This window comes from Drosophila gunungcola, unplaced genomic scaffold (genome assembly GCF_025200985.1).
Source record: "Drosophila gunungcola strain Sukarami unplaced genomic scaffold, Dgunungcola_SK_2 000001F, whole genome shotgun sequence".
In the NCBI taxonomy this organism is placed as follows: Eukaryota; Metazoa; Arthropoda; class Insecta; order Diptera; family Drosophilidae; genus Drosophila; species Drosophila gunungcola.
In genome coordinates, this window is record NW_026453197.1 from 14,512,537 (window position 1) to 14,532,655 (window position 20,119).

General features: G+C 41.1%; 1 protein-coding gene across 1 annotated transcript; it reads right to left on the minus strand.

Moving 5' to 3' along the window:
- Positions 1-367: 367 nt before the first annotated feature.
- On the minus strand, positions 368-16,065 carry LOC128262176 (uncharacterized). The gene is made up of 9 exons (XM_052996277.1): positions 15,365-16,065; positions 5,561-6,144; positions 4,358-5,093; positions 3,762-4,037; positions 3,483-3,700; positions 1,881-3,413; positions 1,408-1,816; positions 978-1,131; positions 368-914 (listed from the first exon to the last, which is right to left on the minus strand). The coding sequence occupies exons 1-9, from the start codon at positions 15,400-15,402 to the stop codon at positions 675-677; spliced, it is 4,188 nt and encodes a 1,395-aa protein (XP_052852237.1). The 5' UTR covers positions 15,403-16,065; the 3' UTR covers positions 368-674.
- Positions 16,066-20,119: the final 4,054 nt, after the last annotated feature.

Sequence of the window (20,119 nt, forward strand, 5' to 3'; positions counted from 1 at the left end):
ATAGAGAAACCTATCGAAAATACACAAAAAATTTGCTGTAAAGGACCATGTTCAACAAGGCAAAACTAAATAAAGTAACAAAATATCTAAAAACTGTGTTTCATTGCAATTTCGTATTTAAAAATCAGTTTAAGTGAGAAGATAAAATCTTTCCTTTGAGCAACATCCCATGTAATGATCTTATTTAAACTAATTTTAGATTTTTGGTAGATTCCTTTGCCTTTAAAGTAAATTAAGTTTTCTGAAACTAATTTTGTCATTTGATGATCAAATTAATTTTCAATCAGAAGATTTTTTAGAGCCTACCAATAACCTATTGTCTTTCACATGTTATTGTCTTTTTTTAATAAAAAACAACCAGCGAAAATTATTTCACTCACAATAAGTGTTTATTATAATTTGTTAATAGTTAAGGTGTAATATTAATTAGGAGATAACTAGGACACTGCGAGTAGCGAATGTCTGATGATTGGGCCGAGAGTTTTTGTATCTTACGACGTACAGAATTGGCGAGTATATGTATATAGATCTCGCTTGCATGCATTGGACAAGTCTTTAGGTAAGCAAACAACAAAGAAACTTATGTACAAACGCAAGAGTTATTTACAAAATGCGTCATTAATAATCGCTTCTGCTCACTCCTCCGCACTCAAAATGGAATCGATTCCTTCGTCTCACAGGGAAGCAATGAAGGGCGTTAGGTCGGGGAACTTGAAGAGATTCTGGTTGCGGGACCGGGTCACACGTGGCTGGGTCTGACCCTGTCGCTGTTGCGGATTGAATCCGCTGGCTTGCTGGCCGGTCAAATAGATGCCGCACTGCGAGTTGCACACCTCGTCCCGCAGAATGGCCTCCTTGGGCCACTGGCGGATCAACTGGCCGCAGTCGGTGATGCGCAGCGAGGCACACTGAGCCTAAAAGTTTGGAAAACACCGATTTAGAATTTAATTTACCTTAAAGGACATTTAATGGCTTACCCCCTCGGCGGAGCAAACGCAGCTGGTGCAGGGCGATGGGAAGGCGGACTCGCCCACACGGACATTGCGGCTGCCAATCTGACAGCCCTGGACATTCTCGCGCCAGGCGTTCAGGTCAATCTGGGCCATCGAGGCGCAGGGCACACGTGGGTTTCTGTAAACCAAAAAATAAGAAAAATTAATTAAGAAATTTATATTAAGCAAGAAAGGAAGAAAACTTCCGAAGGCCAAAGATTATATGCTCTTACAGCTATTATTATTTAATTTATTTTGCATCCTAGAACTACCAGTAATTAAACAAAAATTAAATATTCTACAAAACATGGCGGACAGCTAGATCTACTCTCTTAGTGACAGTAATCAAGACTTTATATATTTAATAGGGTCGAAAATGTCTCATAATTATAATTAAGCCAACAAATATACTTACAAGAAATTGCTGGGCAAATCAAAGGCAGCACGCTGCATGTCGCCAGTGATTTCCAGATTCTCGCACACGATCTTGGCCAGCGTCACCTTACGGATCTCAGCCAGCTGAGCCTCGGTGAACTTGACCTCCGGATTCTGGTTCTCGTACCAGAAACGATCGCACTTGCGCAGCTGCCTGAACTGGATGCCGATGATGCAGGCCAGAGTGGGTCCAACCAGACCGCCCTGAAGAGGACGCTCGGTCATGGCACCGGGGAACAGATCAATGTCATCCACGCTGGCATAGATCTTCTGGAAGCGGTTGATCACCTCGGTGGGGATCTCACGACTCAAATCGTTCCAGTTGGTGGCACGTTTCAGGTTGCAAAGGGCACGGTAGTTGTTGTACGAGGGTATGCCATGATCACGAGCTGAGGGAAAAAGTTAAAGGTTAAAGAGTTTATACAAAAAGGTCTATAAAAGTGAAAGCCCTACCTCTCTGAATATTCAGGGCAATCAAATCAATGCCGGAGAAAGGAATCTTGCGGTCCTCGAACAAATGGTTGGTCACCTCGCCGGTGATGAACTGATCCAGTGTCTCCATGGGAGTGGCCACCAGACCACGCAGGATTTCGTCAATGATTCCGGGCTGCAGTAGGGCATCCATGCGGAAGAAGCCATCGCGCAGCAGCAGTGGCGGCTCCACGGGCTGATGCTGGACACTCAGACGCGGGATGTGGGGACGCAGCAGGGAGTGGCCAATGCGGAAGGCGGCGGCGGCAAACTCATTGAAGACAATCGGCGAGCAGGATGGGTTGTAGTCCTTGTAGTAGCCCTGCGGCAGCAGCTTCAGGCCATACAGATTGACGGCATTCCAGCTGAGGATGCGGGGCAGGAACTCGTTGAAGACGACATGTTGCACCTGGGCGCTGACGATTTTCCGGGCATGGTGGAAGAGCTGCTCGCCATTCCAGTGGGGATTCACGCCGCGCAGACCCTCGACAATCCGGTTGTGTTCGCGCAGGAAGGAGGTGTGGATAGCAGTGAGACCTGGCTGCTCGGAGGCACGATCATCGCCGCCATAGAAGCACAGGCCGTTGCGGGACTTGCACTCGGGATGGGGGCCCAGTGGCAGCAGCTCCTTGCCCCGCAGCTGGGTGCTGTTCATGCGCCCGGAGAATCCTCGGAGCTTGGCCGACAGACAAGTGGTCTCACCATAGACCATGGATGCGTCCAGGAAGTGGGTGTTCTGGTTGATCTGGTCACGCGGTCCCAGCGACTGCTGTCCCGGCAGCGATCTCATCGAGGGGAAGCAGAAGCGCTCGCCACTGGTTACATTCACCTCGGGGTAATAGAAATCCCCAGCGGGCACGGGGAAGGGATTACACTCGGGATGCACTGTCTGGCGGGAGTTGCAGGGTCGGCAACTGGGAATGGACTCATGGAAGCCCTTGTGGATCGGCGTCAAAGTCAGATCGTGATCGACAAACTGGGCGAACTGCATCACCATCAGGGAGTAGCGGGTGTGCAGATTGGAAATATCCGGGTGGATGGTGGTGGAAATGGTCCGGGGATTGGGCAACTGGGTGCCAGACACGCCAGTGAGCCTGGGTGCCGAGATCCCGTCCTCATACTGAGCGGGCAGCAGGCGGGAGAAAGTGGTCAGCGACTTGCCCCAGTTGGGATTGCGCAGATTGTTGCACCTGCCCGACATGGTACGGAATGGCGTGTTGGTATCGCACTGCTGGTTGGGTTCGGGGCATCCGTCCTCCGGCTTCGGGGCACCACCAAGTAGTCCACTTATGTCCACCGTTTGCAGGGTATCCGTCAGTTCGTTGCGATTGAAGGCATTCTGATTGGGGTTGAAGATCTGACGCTTGCGTCTTGTTATATGATTCAGGCTCTTCACAATCTCGTTGGAGGTCAGTTCGAAGATCAGCGAGGAGTTGGCCAAGTTCAGGGCAGCCAGATTGGCCTTGCTGAAAGAGGCAGCGGTGCCATCGGGAGAACGGGCACTAATGCCACCCTCTGGTGAAGGAAAAATAAAATTTAAAATTAGCTAAACTCTCAGGGGCTTATTTATTATTATATACTTACTGGTACGCCACACTTCGTATTCGAAACGCTTGCGCTCTTCCAGTTCCTGCTTGGCCCGCTCAACGGCAGCCTCAATCAGCTCGGGACTCAGTTCGGCTATGGCTTCCTTGGTCGCTGGCTCCACCTCCACATGCTCCACATGCACCTCATCCTCGGGATTCACTTGCCAAGGCTTCAGATCGAACTTGGGCAGCTGATCGCAGTCCAAAATTGAGTTCCTAAAAAAGAGTTTAAGTTCTAGAATTTCTGGTTTTAAAAGGGCAACTCTAGATTACTCACAGGTAGTTGTCCTCCAGAATGAAAGCCTTGGACTGGGCCGTGCTCACTTGATGGGAGCCACAGAGCAGACCAGATAGAGAAGTCTGGCGAATGCTCTTCAGCTGCTCCAGGGTGAAAGATGAAGGCGGGATCTCGTTCTCATACCAGAACCGATCCGTCTGCTTAAGTTGCTCGAATTGCAGGGTCAGCAGGCAGCTAATAGTGGGTCCAAAGAGAGCTCCAACCGCTGGCTCTTCAAGCAGGGCACCCACCAAAAGGTCAATGTCCTCAGCGTTTCTGAAGTGGGTAAAATAAATATTTAATTGACTTTATAATAAGGTGTCGAGGAAGCTTGATAACATTTTCTAATTCACATTTAACTTGGAAATATCATTATTTAGATTAAAAAAATCAAAATAAATGAATAAACAATTTTGAATTTAAATAAAGCAATTTACTTTTTATAAAAAAATATAACAAAAAAGAGAATTTCGATTTAATTTTAAGATTATAACAAATTAACTCAAGTTAAATGCATCAAAAAACCGAAACCAACCGGTATTTAAAAGATCCAGCTCAAAGTGGTGTTTGATCTTTAAAAGTGCCATAAAACTCACTGGTAAATGTCACGCAGATTGGTGATGTACTCCTCGGGAATGCTGGAGGCCTGGGCCAAAGTGTCGAAGGTCACATTGGCACCACTCTGAGCGGCGTAGCGACGCTCGCAAAGATCCAGGGCATGGACATAGGAGGCCACTCCGTGGTCACGGCCACGATGAACGGCCAAGGCCAACTCGGACCAGCCCTCGGCATTCGTCTGGCTGGGAACCAGGGACTTTTGCAATGCAGCAATGGACAACAGCTCATGGGCGGACATCTTCTTGGCCAGCATCTCGGGCGGATACATGCTCCAGAAGGCGGGCATGGCGGCGGTGGCGAACTCATTGTATATGCCTCCCCGCACCGAGCTGGAGTAGTTGCTCGAGTGCTTCTCGGCAGTCAGTCGGAGGCCCTCCTTGGCAGTGGTCTCCTGGCCCAGAACCAGAGGCAGGAACTCGTTGTAGGTGATGTGCTGAATGGTGGCCGTAATGATGCGCCTGGCCTCCAGGAACACATCCTCCTCGGACCAATCGGGATTTATGTGCGCCAGCCGCTCGCCAATGTTGTTGTGCTGCTGCAGGAGGGCCCGATGCAGAGCCCCAGTGGCTCCGGCCACCTGGCAGTACTTGCAGGACTCCACCTTCACGCCGCCACTGATGTAGGTGCGCAGCTGGTCGAATTCGTGGCGAGTGGAGCCATACAGTCCAGAGCCATCAATGTAGGCCGAGGCAATGTTCATCTGCTGGCGAGTGTCTATAAAAAATATAGAAATATTGTTAGCACTACAGTGTGAAATATTTTTAGGGCTTAAAGTGTAACCACGATTTGGTTTTCAGATTCTTAATTTTTCAGTTGGTTTTAATATTTGATGATTTAATTTTAATAAAACCATATTTAGCTTAAATAAAATGTATTTAAATCAAAATAGGACTAATTTAAATTTAATATTTTCCACATTAATAAAAATATTACAACTGGAAGTTTTGCATTCTATTTAATAAAATATTAAATATAAAATATTGAATTTAATAGTCATATATTTGTTTGTACTATTTTATATTTTATCATTTTATCAGTGTAGGTAAAACCCGTGTGGCTTTTTGGCTTAGCTCGCGTTTGGAGCTTATAGTCTAAAGATTGTAAGTTAAAATTGGCTATATTGTCTTTAATGTACTTTCAGAATCTTAAATCCCAGTTGCAGTTACATTTTTAGAACCTACGTTTCTGGCAAGCCTCCGAATCGAATCCTGGGGCCGATCGCTTGTACTCCTTGCAATCGGGTCCTGCCCGAACGAAGCACTGCTGCAGCTCGCTGGGATCCTTGACGGCGGAGTCGCGTTCGCAGCACTTTCCGGAGATGGGCAGTTGTCCGACTTCGACCAGGTCATTGGCCAACAGTTGACCCCAGGCGGGCAGCATGGCAGTGATGTGGGCGTGGCGCAGTTCGCCCTCCACATGACGCTGCAGCTGCTCGATGACCAGTTCGGCATCGGGAAGGGCATGGGTGCCCTTGGAGGTCCTTGGCTGGCTAACATCATCGGCATAGTCGGCCACCAGCAGACGCTGAAAGATGTCTCCACGGGCTCCCCACTTGCGATGGGAAACATTGTTGCACTCGGCCGTTGGCTGGCGGTACTTGCTCGGCGGGCAAACATCATAGTCACCGGCCACACTGCCCTCGCCCTCCGCAGAGGAGGATCCACATTGGGTCAGGGAACGGGCCCGCTCGGAGCTCAGGGCATTGATGGCGGCATTCTCAAGGTCCTCGGGGATACGGAGTGTCAGACTCGGAGCGCAAAGGCACCTGGAAAACATAGGAAAATAAAGGAAAAATTATTAAATGGTTAAATCAAAATAGAAAAAATTATTTGTAAAATAGATAAAAGGTTTTACTTGTAGTGCTATTTTATTTTACCCCCTAAACATCAAACTTATTTAACCAATATATCTAAGCTTTGACCTTTAAAAACAAGAATTTTAAAATACAGCAACCAATTCCAGACTTAATGTCTTTATCATTTGTTTTTGATAATTTATTGAACATTTGTTAAGGAATACATAAGAAAAACAAGTTTTCATTAATCAAAAAATAATAAGAGAATAATGCAATCCCCATTCAACGAAACCAAACCATTCAATATAACTTTTGAATAAATAAATGCCACCAGTACTCTTGTTAAAAACATTTTCCATGAAGTCTGATTCATCAAAACTATTATCATTGAGCTTACTCATTTAACTAAACTATTGGCTTTACCCAAGAAATGAAAAACTTTGACAGAGGTTTTTCCTGCTATTTTGTTATCACAAAAAGGTTTATCCCAAAAGCGGTGACCACGTGTTATTAATTTGCACGAAATCGTCTCCGTTTCATTCATTCATTGACTCGCATTGCATTTTCCGGCATTTAATTACAAGTTTTCTCACATCGCCGTCGTTTGCTCACACTGTTAATTAAACGAGACTCAGACAACGAAATCTGAAACTGAATACTATGCATATTAAAAAATAAAAAAGGTATATAATAGAGGAGGCGTAGGTCTGCGATTTTCTGCCTAACCGGATATGAGAAACGTCTGTCGAACCAATCAATTTCGAATTATGAACAATGACGGCGTCTGCCCCCAAAAGGCATTGACTGACTGACTGAGAGACTGACTGGCTGAATGGCTTATTATGCCGCACTTGGTTGGCCTGTCATTATGTTCTTCTATTGATTTCGGCCAGCCGCTTTGGCTCACGTGACGGAGTTTCTTTTGTGGTTGCATTGACATTATTTCCCGAATTGAAGTCTTTTGTCAACAGCAACACAACAATATGCAATTTACTTGCGCCTGACGTCAAGATCCGAGATTATGCAACACTCTGCAATCTGGTGGATGTGGGCGTAGAAGATCCGCTTTTAGAACCCGCCTAATGACGTCCTCACCTTCCCCTACATACATTTTTGGCCAACTCCACTGAAGCTAAATGATATTCAAACAGAGTTAACTTTCTGGTTTCAGTTAAGGTTTATTTGGTTTTATTTTTCGCTTATTTTATTGAGTTATACCAACGTATGATTTGTTTAGCACTCATTTAAAAGTTGAACGTAATTTGTGGTATTTCGTTCGGTTTATTTAGACGAATGTTCAAGGCTTTTGTATTTTTGGTATCTTTTAAGTGACCGCACGAGATAATGTCTAGCTTGAAAGATTCCAGTCGATTTTAATGATTTAAGATAGCTATATTTAGGTAATGAACTTGTTGAGAGTTCAAGAGCCACATAAATCTATTTTGTTGATGAAATAACCGTAGAAAATGAATACCTTAATTATGGAAACGTTTTTCATGGCTGAGATCTACTAGGTGTGGCGTCTTCAACATCTAATCTTGGTCATTATGAGGTAATTTAGGTCAGTTTCTCATTTATTTATTTGCAATCACAAAAAACCCCTTGCAAAACATAATCCATTATAGCGATTCTGGCAATAAAAAAAAAAAATGCCAAATGAAGTAACGATTACCGAAAATAATTCGTAATGCGATTACCCATTTGCCAGGTGCGTGGTTGCCCATTGGGGCCAGTCGAAAAGTCCATTGGCCAATATGCAGGCAGCAGTCGGCAGGCAGGCAATTGGCACACATAAGTTAATTTATTGCCGGGCACGAGGTTATCCCCTTTTAGTTGTACTTTTGCAGAACCTGACTGCCATCACGTATAGTAAGTATGTCTCAAAAAAAGTTTAAAAAAAAACTAAGACGAAACTGAGCTGAAAGCGAAAGCAGAAGTGCTGGCAATTTACATTTGTTTGTTTATGGCTTTTATGCGGCACGGAGCGGGTCGTCTGGTATTTATGTCACCAACTGAAATGCAAAAATTTGTGTCATGCCTCGCGCCACTGATGGCACCCATGAAACTAAACAAACAAATAAACAAACGGCGGTCGAAAAAACCGCAAATAGAAATGCACGGCACATGCGGCGTATACGTTATTTAACAGCATTATGACATCAATAGTTAGCATTTCTTTTTTATTTGTATCGTATTTTTATCGAGCGCTCACTTTGTTGTTATCCAAAAGGTACAACAATTTAATAAATCAAATATTGAAAAGGAAAGTTCGTGTTGGGTTTATCAATCAGTCCGTGGACAAACGGAAGCAGAGATCGGCTTTAAGTTGTCATAAGCCTTTCAGCTTGATGGGGGGAATTTTTCTGATTTCTGATTTCTGATTGCTGATTTGCGTAGAGGTTGCTTGAACTTGTTTTCGGCGAAATTTATTTATTTGTTTGACATTTATTTGGTTTGTTCAGCTGACTGGTCGGCAAACGGAAACAGCGGCCAGTATGGTAATCGCAGAGAGATGATTTTATAAGAATTCGCTTGAGTCAAATTCCTCGTAAAAATCGCACTCGATTATCGGTCACATCGACATCTTTCGGGGTAATTGTGTTCACATTGCCTGAAGCTCATTATTAAGATGCATAAACCCATTGTAACCCAAGCAGCTCGTGGTATTTGCATCTTGTTTACAGTCGGCTTACGATCGCTGCTTAGTCATACGGTCAATCGATTGGCAATTACAAAACACGTGAGTGAGAACTGTTAAAATACCAAAAGGTACATGTAACAAGTCAAACCAGTTGAAGGAAAGAGCTGATGAACGCGTGCCAATCCTAAAATAGTTGACTTTTGTCTGGCTATCAAGTGGCTTGCGTAAGCGCATCACAATTGCTTACAATATATCATTGTAAATGGGGCCTTATTTATTAAATATTGCACAAGCATTGGCTGGCTGCAAATTATGCTATTTTGCGATTTGCATAAATTCCCGTCGGATGCCGATAAGCGATATATGTTCAATTTGCAAGTGCTGATAGTTCGGTAGCTGTGCGCAATCGAGAGTCACGAATGAATTGTTTTTTTGCAAATCATGAGTTAAGTGGCCTTAGATAAGGCACTACCCACATATGTGTGTGCGGCAGCATAAGAGGCTCGGAAATACTTAGAAACGAGACGATCTCCGAACACCCGCAATCGCTTTTGCGCAATCAGCGCGAAAACAAAAGACTTAGGCAACAAACTTGACTCGCTGCCAATTGCCAAATCATGCAGCAATAGCAATAGCAATACTAACAGCAGCCGATATAAAAATTACTTATGCCTCTGCAGAAGGCTTACACAAATGGGTTAGTGTGGCACCCGGCACTAATAACAAAAACCACAAAATTGCGGAAGCCATCGAGTGTTTGGTATGCGCATTACTCATGCGAACGCCCGTTTGACGTCGTTTTCATTATCAACAGTCCGCACTAGTCCGCCTGGCCAAATATGCGCACAAATATATATAGCCATTATATATCTATCTATCTCTATTTCTTTGTATGTGAATGCCTGTCGGTGGCTGGCAACACCCCCTTGCTGCAATTACTCCAAAGGCACGTAGCGTCATCGTCATGTGACTTTGCACATGATTTCCTACCACCAACACAAGCGGCAGGAAAATCAGCAACACCAGCGACAGCAGCAACTACTAACACAAACGCCTGGAACAAAACAAGAAAGCGAAAGTATTTGCAACAAGATTCGAGTCCTACATACTCTACTGCCTCAAAATTAACTTTAAAGTGGAATAATGTTGAAATTAATAAAACTTTTCTTAGGATGAAAATAGCTATAGCCAACATAATAACTAAGAACAATGATACAAATTTTAAATGTGTTTTTTTTATAACATTTTCAAATGTTTTTATATGCATTTCTTGTTTTTCCAAAATAATATTTTCTATTTATACTTTATGAGCATAATTTAATATTAATACAAATTTAAAAAATTTCACATGAAGCGATTTTAAGAAAATTTATTTGTTTGCAAAAACAAATAGCTTAAGTTAACTTATCTTCTTTGATCCTTGATCTTCTTAAAAAACATACAATATTTCTCAAAAAAACCTGTCTAACCCGCTTAAATGTTTTCCCAACCTCAATGCAAGTCGAATATTTTCCAGCCATCAAGTGATTGTGATGGTCATGTGATCAGCATAATACACTCCCCAAACACTTTTTGTTTCACTCTGGCGTCGTGGTTTCTTTGTCGTGTTCATTACACAGCCAGTTTCTTGGCTCTGAGCATTGCACAATGGGTAGGAGTAGACCAGGCTAAAAAAACCAGACAAATCGCTAGGGAAATATGGTACTCGTGATTGAATACATCTTGTCCCCATCCAGTTTGTACTTCTCTCTTCTCTTGGAAGATGAGGAAATAGGCTACGAAAAAAACGGGGCAACTGAAGATCTGCATACAGAAATTTTCAAGTGCACTTCATTATCATAGTGCTCATTGGCAACTTTGATGATCATCCGACATCAACGGCGAATGCAGGCATGATGCAATTTTTATGCTCATCGATGTGGCTTCGAATATTGGTTACATTGCCAAGTCTGCTTTTGCGGCTGCAGATGTGGCTGCTGCTGGTGAACGTTGCTTGAACGCCAACCAAGTGGCGTGAAGATCATAATTCTATGCCAGTGTGTGTCCCCATGGGGCCGTTGCTTTTTATGGCAAGAAAGTGTAAACGCTGGCAAAGTCACGCGCCGCAGACATCCATGCGCCCATACGGCTATATATTCGAATAGCGGGGCGTAACTTTCGTTTTCATTGCGAAAGTGCACACAACTTGATATTGGTAAACAATTCGAAGAGCTGTTTTGGCCCCGTATCTCTCCAATTTACAGGGTGTTGCCTGCATGCAAATCGCTTGGGAGTTTTCATTTGATTAACGATCAGAGGCAAGTTGATTTTTTCACTGGCATCAAGGTCATAGCTCGTTGGGCAACCATCGAGCCATTTCGCAAATGGGAAAAGGCATTCGATTTTTCAGCAAAATTTTAGGCCTTTTGACTCTCTAAATGGCGCATTAAAGTGACAACACCGATATGATCGCTTATAATCGCCGTGTAATTTACCTAAATTGACAACGCACCCAGGTGTGTTTGGTGAAAATTTCTAAAGCCCTCGCAAGCAGTCAAAAATCTGTGAAATCTTTTCGGGCAATTTAAGGTGAAATGTGAGAAAGTTAAATGAGTTTTTTGGGTATGAAAATTAAGATAAAAATCGATAATGGTGAGTAGTTAGCTGGAGAATTTGTAAAACAAAACCTTAAACATGATAAAGGTATAATTTAAGAAGAGGGAATTTTAGTTTTAGATTTAAAGTAACCAAAAACAAAAATCGTAGTGGTGTTTTGGAACTCTTATTTTAATTAATATATCTGAATCAACGTTACACTTTATTAAAGACTTTGTTTTATATCTATTAGCATAGACAATAAAAAGCTTGATCAAGTAAGTACCAAGTTACCAAGTCTTTTTGTGACTTTATTTTCAAAATATAGTTCTGCCACACCCTAAACAATTTCAAAAGCTCTTTAATCTTTGCTATCTCCACCACCATAATAATCTTCTTCACTGCCATCCTCATCCGGCTTATGTAAGAAGCCAACCTGTTGCAGCACCTTGAAGCGACGGAAGACGCCGGTTGCTCACAGCAGACAAGTGTTAAATAAAAACCTCAAAAGGCTCTTTAAACTTCATTTGAAGAGCTGGGAGCATTAACAAAAATTTAGTTCCGTTGCTGGACAGCAAAATTACTCAAAAAAACCGAAAAAATGGGGCCCAGTCAAGCCTGTTGGCCACTTCATCCTGTTGAAGTTGATTACGTCGTACGGCGAGGCAACAACAAAAATTTCACTTTCGTCTGTTTGGCTTTTTGCTTCAGATTTTGTTTTGAGCTTTTTCACAGATGCCTTGTACCGTTTACTTTTTTAAAAGAAGAGAGCTGAAAATTTCTTTTAACCCAAATAAAACAGATTTATGCATGGGCATACATTTGTACATATATGCAGTTGGTTGTAGCATTTTTTATGTAGCCAAGGGAACGAATATAAGACAATGGGCAGCCCGTTCCTTTTAGATTTTTCTTGTGTTGTTTTTTTTTTGTTGGTTTAAGCTGCTGTGCATATTGGTCGATATACTTTTATTTTATTCGGGTTAACCCGTTTTTTGGACCCATGTATGTAGAAATGAACAAAGTGGTCAGACAGGCGCTGCCAGAGTTGGACACTCGCAGAAATATTTGTGCGCTTTGAATTATTCTTGGCGGAGCAGAAAACAAGTTGAGCAACGGCTTCTTGATTTATGGAATCACTTGGAATCGGCCAACGACATAGTTATGCATGTTTACTCAGGGTCAACAGCTACACCGATCGCTAATTGTGATTGCCTTTCACCAGGAAGCCCGAGGAAGAAAAGGAATTCTCGGCCATCTTGCCATCTAGCCACATGCCAAATAGGTTTATTCAACTTTTCACTGGATCAACTTTCGGTGTTGGATCTCTAGTCCAGACAAATGATGATTAATTAGTCAATATATATTAAAGTTAGGCATAAAAAAAGAAAAACGGGTCTCAGACACGACAAACAACGAATGAAATAAATATGATAAATGATGGACCATCGAAAGACGGGCAAGACTTGCAAATTAAATTACAAAAAACACATAAAACGAATTCTCGACTAAGAGAATTCGGTTTCGGTTTCAGATTCAGATTTGGTTTCAGCCTTGAACTCGCCGTTCTGTTTGTGTTCTGTTAATTACTTATTTATCATATACGCGCTGGCTAATTAATTTTTAAACAGTTCTAGCCAGCAAAAAATAAGACAAAATCTTGACCAATTCTAGATGCAAAAGATGTGTTGGCCAAAAAGGCGGCGCCAGTTTTAGTTTGAATTAGCTTTTCTTTTTGGCCAGGTGCTAATGGATGACTGTGAAATAGATAAATAATAACAAGAACACTTAAATGATGATGGAAGAGCCATGGGAAGATGCGGAATTGTTTGGTAAAAAATATGTTTTAAAATCATGCTTAAAAACTCTGATAAATGGGGCTTCTTCTTTAGCTCTATTTATTATTGTGAGCTTAAATGAATTTCATTTGGGTTCTTTTAGTTTTCTATATTCTTTTCCCACAGCTTGACCTTCAAAAAATAATCCCATCCTTAGGCATTATTAAAATCCTCTTTTGAAGCACGTGTTCCATCTTTTATCCCAAAACTTCCACCCACATCCGCATTGGCCTTGCTACGTTTGAAGCTCTTAGACTGATTGTCAGTTCAAGTTCGTTGCCTAAGTCTTTCGTTTCGACCTACGCGAATACACCAAATTACTTCAAATATTTCGCTTGCAAATATCACAATTATGTTTATCCATAAGCTACTACTTTCGGCAAGCCGGTGACATCGCCTTTGGGGGGCGCCAAGCCTTGACGCCGCAGTCAATAAAAAAATGTCCAAAAGTGTTTTAAAAATGTTCATATGCTGTAAAACACTCGAGAAAACTTTTAGCAAGAATTCTACGACATTTAAGTGACTTAAGTGTGTCAACTAGACAATGTCAGCAGCTGGCAGCGCAGTCAGTAGTCGGCAGTCGACAATCGGCAGCACTTGTGCTTAATTTGCCTGAGCAATCAAGTTGCTCGGCTGCATTCTGAGCGTCGCCGCATGAGTAAGCCAAAGAAGTCACAGATGCTGGCCAAGGTCTCTAAAATTGTAAATCTGCTGGCCACCAATGTCGCCAGCCGGTGGGGATTATCCAACCCATTGCATAAGCGAACTGCTAACGCCGCGTTCCAATTTGCATATCTTACACACACTGATTAACACAAAAACTCCAAATTAATGCGATTGGAGATAGGAGAAAACTTTCTACACTTAGCGGCCGAATGTTACAAAAATCTGTTAATTAAAACTAGGCTCCGGCGCTGAACATCTCCATCGATAAAGCCAGATTTATTGCTGGGCCTATGAATCGGATACGCCTGCCAAATTATGTAAAGTTTTAATGCTTCGGTTTCTTTTCTTTTTTCTTTTCTTGGGATGCCTACGCTGGAAATTATGTCAATGCGGTTAACACAGAAACCAAAAAAAGAGGCGAAAAGCGCGGACTGAAAACGAAAATAAAGTCATGATTGTGTAACCGTTCCAAAAACCACCTGGCACGACACACAAACATAAAAAGCGAAAGAGTCTTTTGTTGCCGCTGACAACTTTTTCTCTTCGATTTGCGTTGGCATCTTCCCAGTCCAGAGAGTGAAAAATGAAAGTGAAACTTTTCAAATTGATTTTTCACCGCTGAGCTGAGCAAAGAAATCCAATCCGGATCGATATTACATGATCGCCTGTCTTTCGATCGCCCCTCAACAAATAAATATTCATGTGCAGATATAAGCAGCCGATTGCGATTGTCATCATGCTAATTCTTGAAAACAGTTTTCAGTTTCTGTAGAGTTAATGAAATGCCTCAAGGACCATATAAATGGGGAAGTCGAATCGCTCGGTGATAAGCTGACTGACTCTGTCAATCTCTGACTTCCGTTGACGCTTCTTGTTGATCGCGAGGCGAGTAGAAAACTCATGATTAATGATGCTCTGTCCGAAAAAAGAGCCAAATTGTATTCGCATGCCTTACAAACTATAATTTGCTTTAATGGCCATCTGCGTTATATATGTGTGGCTCGTTGTAGTAGGCCGGCCATTTGGCCTAAGCACTAATGCTCAAAGCTAATGCATAAATAAAGGCATAAATGCAGCTAAAAATCCGCCTTCAAAAATATACCAAAAAAAACTAGTTTCAAAGGTCAAACATTTAAGCCAACATTTACATATTCTTGCAAGTAAATTAGCAACTGAGGGAGTGACAAAACATAAATTAAACTTAATTTGAGGACAGTTTAAAATAGCTCAAAAACATATAAAAGACATTTGAATAAATGTTTAGTCCTTGTGAAACCAAAATTTGGAGACAAATATTAGGAGTTGCTAATTTCATCACTGATTTTAAATCTTCAAATATACAAAATATAGAAGGACTCGTTCTTGTCCCCACAAATCGCACATTAAGCAAACAATAAAAGCTATTTTAGTGCTTGCCTTGACACAATCACACATTAAACTATAATGGCTTAATTAAGAATCTTCAACTCACCATAAAATTAAACTAATCAGCATTTCTGGCTTCTTCATGCTGAAGCCAATGGCTGCTCCTGCGGCAACTTTCTTTGTTGTGCTTGTTTTATGAGGATTTAAATTAAACGACTTACTAATTTATATAGTTAGACTTATTAGCTCTTTGTTAAACAAAATAAATAGATTTAAATTATATTTGGCACGTTTTGCGAATTTGTTGATTGATATATTAAATAAATATATATGTAATATATATATGTATGTTGCTAGCTGTTCTCCTGGCTGTGTATCTCTTTATTTCTAGAGCTTATTTGGCGGGTTGGGCACCGTGCGAGGAATTTGTCACCAGCGGTGCGACGGAGTCTTGCCAAAGAGATTGTAACCGATGATGTATGCTATGATTTGTATCCTTTCGGTAATTAGCATAACGTTGGCAATGCAGAGCACAGCATTGATCCGAATAGCAGAGCGTCGAGCCTATCTTGGCCACCAAATATGTGGTATTTATATATATGTATATGTATTTATTAGCGGTGTGGTTTAAGCGGTGCACACGACTCGATCCGTGCAAACGCGCCAACGAACTAAAATTAAAACCGAAAACCGAAAACGGAAAAGCGATAGCCGAGACCAAGATCCAAGATCTTTTTGAGACCCAGACCCAGACGATAAAGCCGACTCGGACTCTGAACTCGGCAGAGGCAAAAACGTATCTGAAAGCTGCCAGCCCCGGTGGCCGGGCTTAAAAGGCAAGCCACACAAACACCAAAACGGATCTGCTGTAAGCCAAGCTTCACCCCATAGAGAAACCGGTAACAACACAGACACGAAGCTTCTCTTTGGGCTCTCTGGGCCAACAACTCGCTCCCTCTCTCTTGGCGTCTTTCTTGAGCTTGAGTCTTGAGTTTTGAGTCTTGAGTTTCGAGGGGAGAAAGTAAAAACGATGCGACTGGCGTACACTCAACTACACAGCATGGGACAGGGCCAATATCAAACCAATACCGATCAGACAAAAAAAAAAAACAGAAAAAGAAAAATATGAAAAGACCCACAAAAATCAGGCCAAAAACTCACGCTTTTGTTTCGACTGCGGTCAGAGGCTCTTTTTTAACACCTTTTGTCTGCACTTTTGATTTCAAATCGCATCTTGTGAAAGGAGTCACGCGCTTTGTAATTTGCACAAGAAGCAAAAACCAAAGTTCCCCCAAAAATAAGAAATAAAACCTGAGTGAGGAGGCAAATGTTTATTGCTGGCAAAGAGTCGAGATAAAACAAGTTTCATTTCATTGTGGGACGAGTCTCGAGTCTGGGGTCTCCTGCTCTGATGTAAGCTTAGACATTCCCATCCATAGACCTGTGGGTTCCGATTCCAGTCTAAGATTCAGATTCAGATTCAGTTGCAGAGGCAGCTGCAAAGGTCTTGCCATTGGGCAATCCGGCTCATTTAGAAATCGATTGCAATTCGTCGGCGGTAGGGCATCCCCCGCCATGCCCAGACACCAAAAAAGCTGACTTGGCCAAGTTAATTGTTTGGCCAAACAATTCGGTTAGTGGCCAGGTGCTAAAATGCCAAGCAAACACCGCCGACAGGTGGCGCATGTCCAGCAGACATAAATTGAACACCAAATGTCATCAAAAAGGAGGCTTCGCCCCGAAAAAGAGAATTCATACATCAATAAAAGGGTGACACTTGAATTGCTAATTGAAATCAGCCAAAAACACTTAGACCTTCAAACGAATTTGATAGAGTTTTTGGTGCAGAGAAATTTGCATTGATGCAACCGACTCACGTGAAATTTCAAATCGAAAATCTACCCTGTTACTCAATAATTTAAAATGCGTCACAGCTAATTCTAATTTGAATAATTCTGTTGAAGATTATCAACATCATTGTTTCACCGGTCATATTCCTCTAAGTAGTAGATCCCCAACATTCTGGTGGTCTCCTTTAATTATCAAACTGTATTTAATGTTTATATATTAATGTTCTATAATAACAATAACGTAACATTTCGCTTCATTAATAATATAAATATTTGCGAAGTACAACACAGTAAATAACTTTACATTAAACTATAAAAGCTAAAAGTATAATAAAATATTGAAATGACAATATTCAAAATAAATTGTATTAACAAAATTGCTTGATTATACTAATTATATCGTAGAAAGCAAGTTTTTTAAAAAATGATAAGTTTATAAGTAGCCAGCGAATTAAAAATTTCCGTATACTTATTTTATAATTACTTAGGTCAATAATTACAAATAAATTCCCACACTCTTTAACCCAAATTGTATACAACTACAAACCTGTGTAAAATATCTTCCCAAAATTGTAAACAACTCAAAAACACCGTCAAGTCAACATGTTCCCTTGTAGAAAGTGCATTCTGACATGAGTCCCCACCTTTTCGTGTTCATTTTCGAATAATTTCATCATTAAAGACACGAAGAAAAGAGTGTTGTGTTGAATTTGCTCGGGCCCGCAGGCATGCAGGTCAATGTATTTATCGAGAGCTTGGAGATGCGCATTTCGATTTGCATAATCTCGCATTAGCTGACATTATGTTTCGATGATGATGATGATAGACAACCTTAACTTTCCAATCAATCAGCGCACGGGAGCCGAATGCACGGCGACAAATGCTACGACATTTTACAGATCTGCAGCCGGTGTCGTTAGTTTGTTGCTATTTTGTTGTTATTTTTTTGCTATTTTACTGCTGCTGTTTACCCTTTGATGTCGCTTCATGGCTAATGGACGCCCCTCACATGACCTTGCGATGGGGCCTTAATTTGTCACCTCAGTTGACCAAAAGAAAAACTGAGCTTAAATTACATTTAAACGACCATTTCAGCGGCCGCTGGCTTAATTACATAACATAAACCTAACTCACAGAGAAGCATCTCTGTGGAGATGTTTCTCTAAAAAAACGAAATACAAAGAAAAATTGGCATCACAAGATGGCATCACGTGCTTGATGCTAATCTTTTGATTTTAACGAACTGTGTGGTTTGCCCTCTGCAACTTGGCCGCAGCATATAGTAGTAGTAACAGGAACCAAGCCACAAAGCTCTAACTAAAGAAAACATCGAAAAGTTGTTTGTGTTTTTGGTTTGGTTGTGTTTTTGTTTTTTTTTTTTGGTTAGACGCCGTTGTTTTTTTGATCAGACTCATGTGATCTGTACGACGCTATCGTCGACTGGCGACGATTTTTTTGGTTAACAATAATTAATAAATGCAATGGCGGGGCATAAGTTATATTACTTTCGTTTTTTGGTCAAACACTTGCTAATTCTCTACACGGATATTGGACTTTATACGACGCATTTGACCCCTAAAAAATCCTTTATTCAGATTTATAAGTAACTCAAATTAAGGGAAATCCGTAAGCCGGTTCTATTTGTTAGTGCTGGGCGCCAAAGTTACGAACTTGAAACGGGGAATTGTTTTAATCGGTTTCAGTATCAAAAGAGCCTCTCATGTCATAGAGCGGCCGTTGGCCAAACTTCAGCCTCGAGAATATCGTGTGCCTGGCACTAAATCGATCTTTTTACTGCTCTTCAAATGGCGTCAAGATCTGCCAAGTATCGAGGTCCGGTTTAACGCATTACGTAAAAGAGACGCACACAGAAAAATAAATAAATATCGATTTAATGATATTTGAAAAAAATGTATATAGAAAATGAGAAAAAAAGAGTAAAAATTCCGTTAGTCAAAATTAATAAAAACAAATAAGAAAAAGCTGCCTCCAAAAAGTCGCTCAAGTGTGGGACAAGTTGTTCACGTTATGTCAAACTAATTTCAATGACTGAGAGATGGGGCGAAAGGGCCGATCGGTAATTTGTGTGTCGCTAAAATTAAAATTCAACATTTATAATCGGCGAACAGAAGACAAACGGCAGCGGGAATAGCAATTAAAGATGCCTACACAGACTGGGTAGCCTTAAATTCAACCGGTTCCTTTTTATCAGCAATAAAATATTCGCACTTTAACCCTCCTCAAGGTGGCCACGCAGTGAAAGTATTAAAGACCATAAATAAACTTTGAAATAGGTAAAAATAAAATGTACAGCAGTTGTTTACAAGTGTGCTTTTTAAATATGAGAGTTAGAATATAATTGTTTTGTTTTTATTTAGCTAATTCGAGATATAAATTGAATAATAAAATGTCTTTCTGTACTAAAAATTAGCCTGTCTATTTGGCTTGTTCTTGACACAGAAATATATTATGTTATTAAATTTGGTTTTTTGTAGGGTGCCAGTTTTTGCATGCAAATAAAGTCCTTCTCTGAAATCTCTTGTCTAACTATTTTGATGTCTTTGTTCTTCAGTTCAGCTTCAACTGCTGCATCATTTTAATTTTGCTTTGTATAATCCAAGCAAACGTGCTTTGTGTGGGTGTTTTATGAGATTCAAGAATGTCTATCACTTCGTGATTGTTGATTGAGCCGGCAACAAACAAAACACTTTTGACTTTGAGGAATTTATTGGCATTTTTTCATTGTTTTGATTTTAGCTATTTCCCCACTTCAGTTAATTAATTAAGTAAAAACTTAAGATTTGAATATTTGGCTTTTTATCTTGAATTGTAATAGTCACTGTGTAAATTAAGTTAACGTGCCCTTATTTAAAAGATGAACTTGCATAACTTGAAATAAATATATTCGTGTTGCAGTAAGTATATTCGCGTTGTAAAAATTCGACACGCTCACAATTATGCAAATCAAATTCCTTGGCAGTCAAATTTCTAATGCCTGTGAATTATTTGTT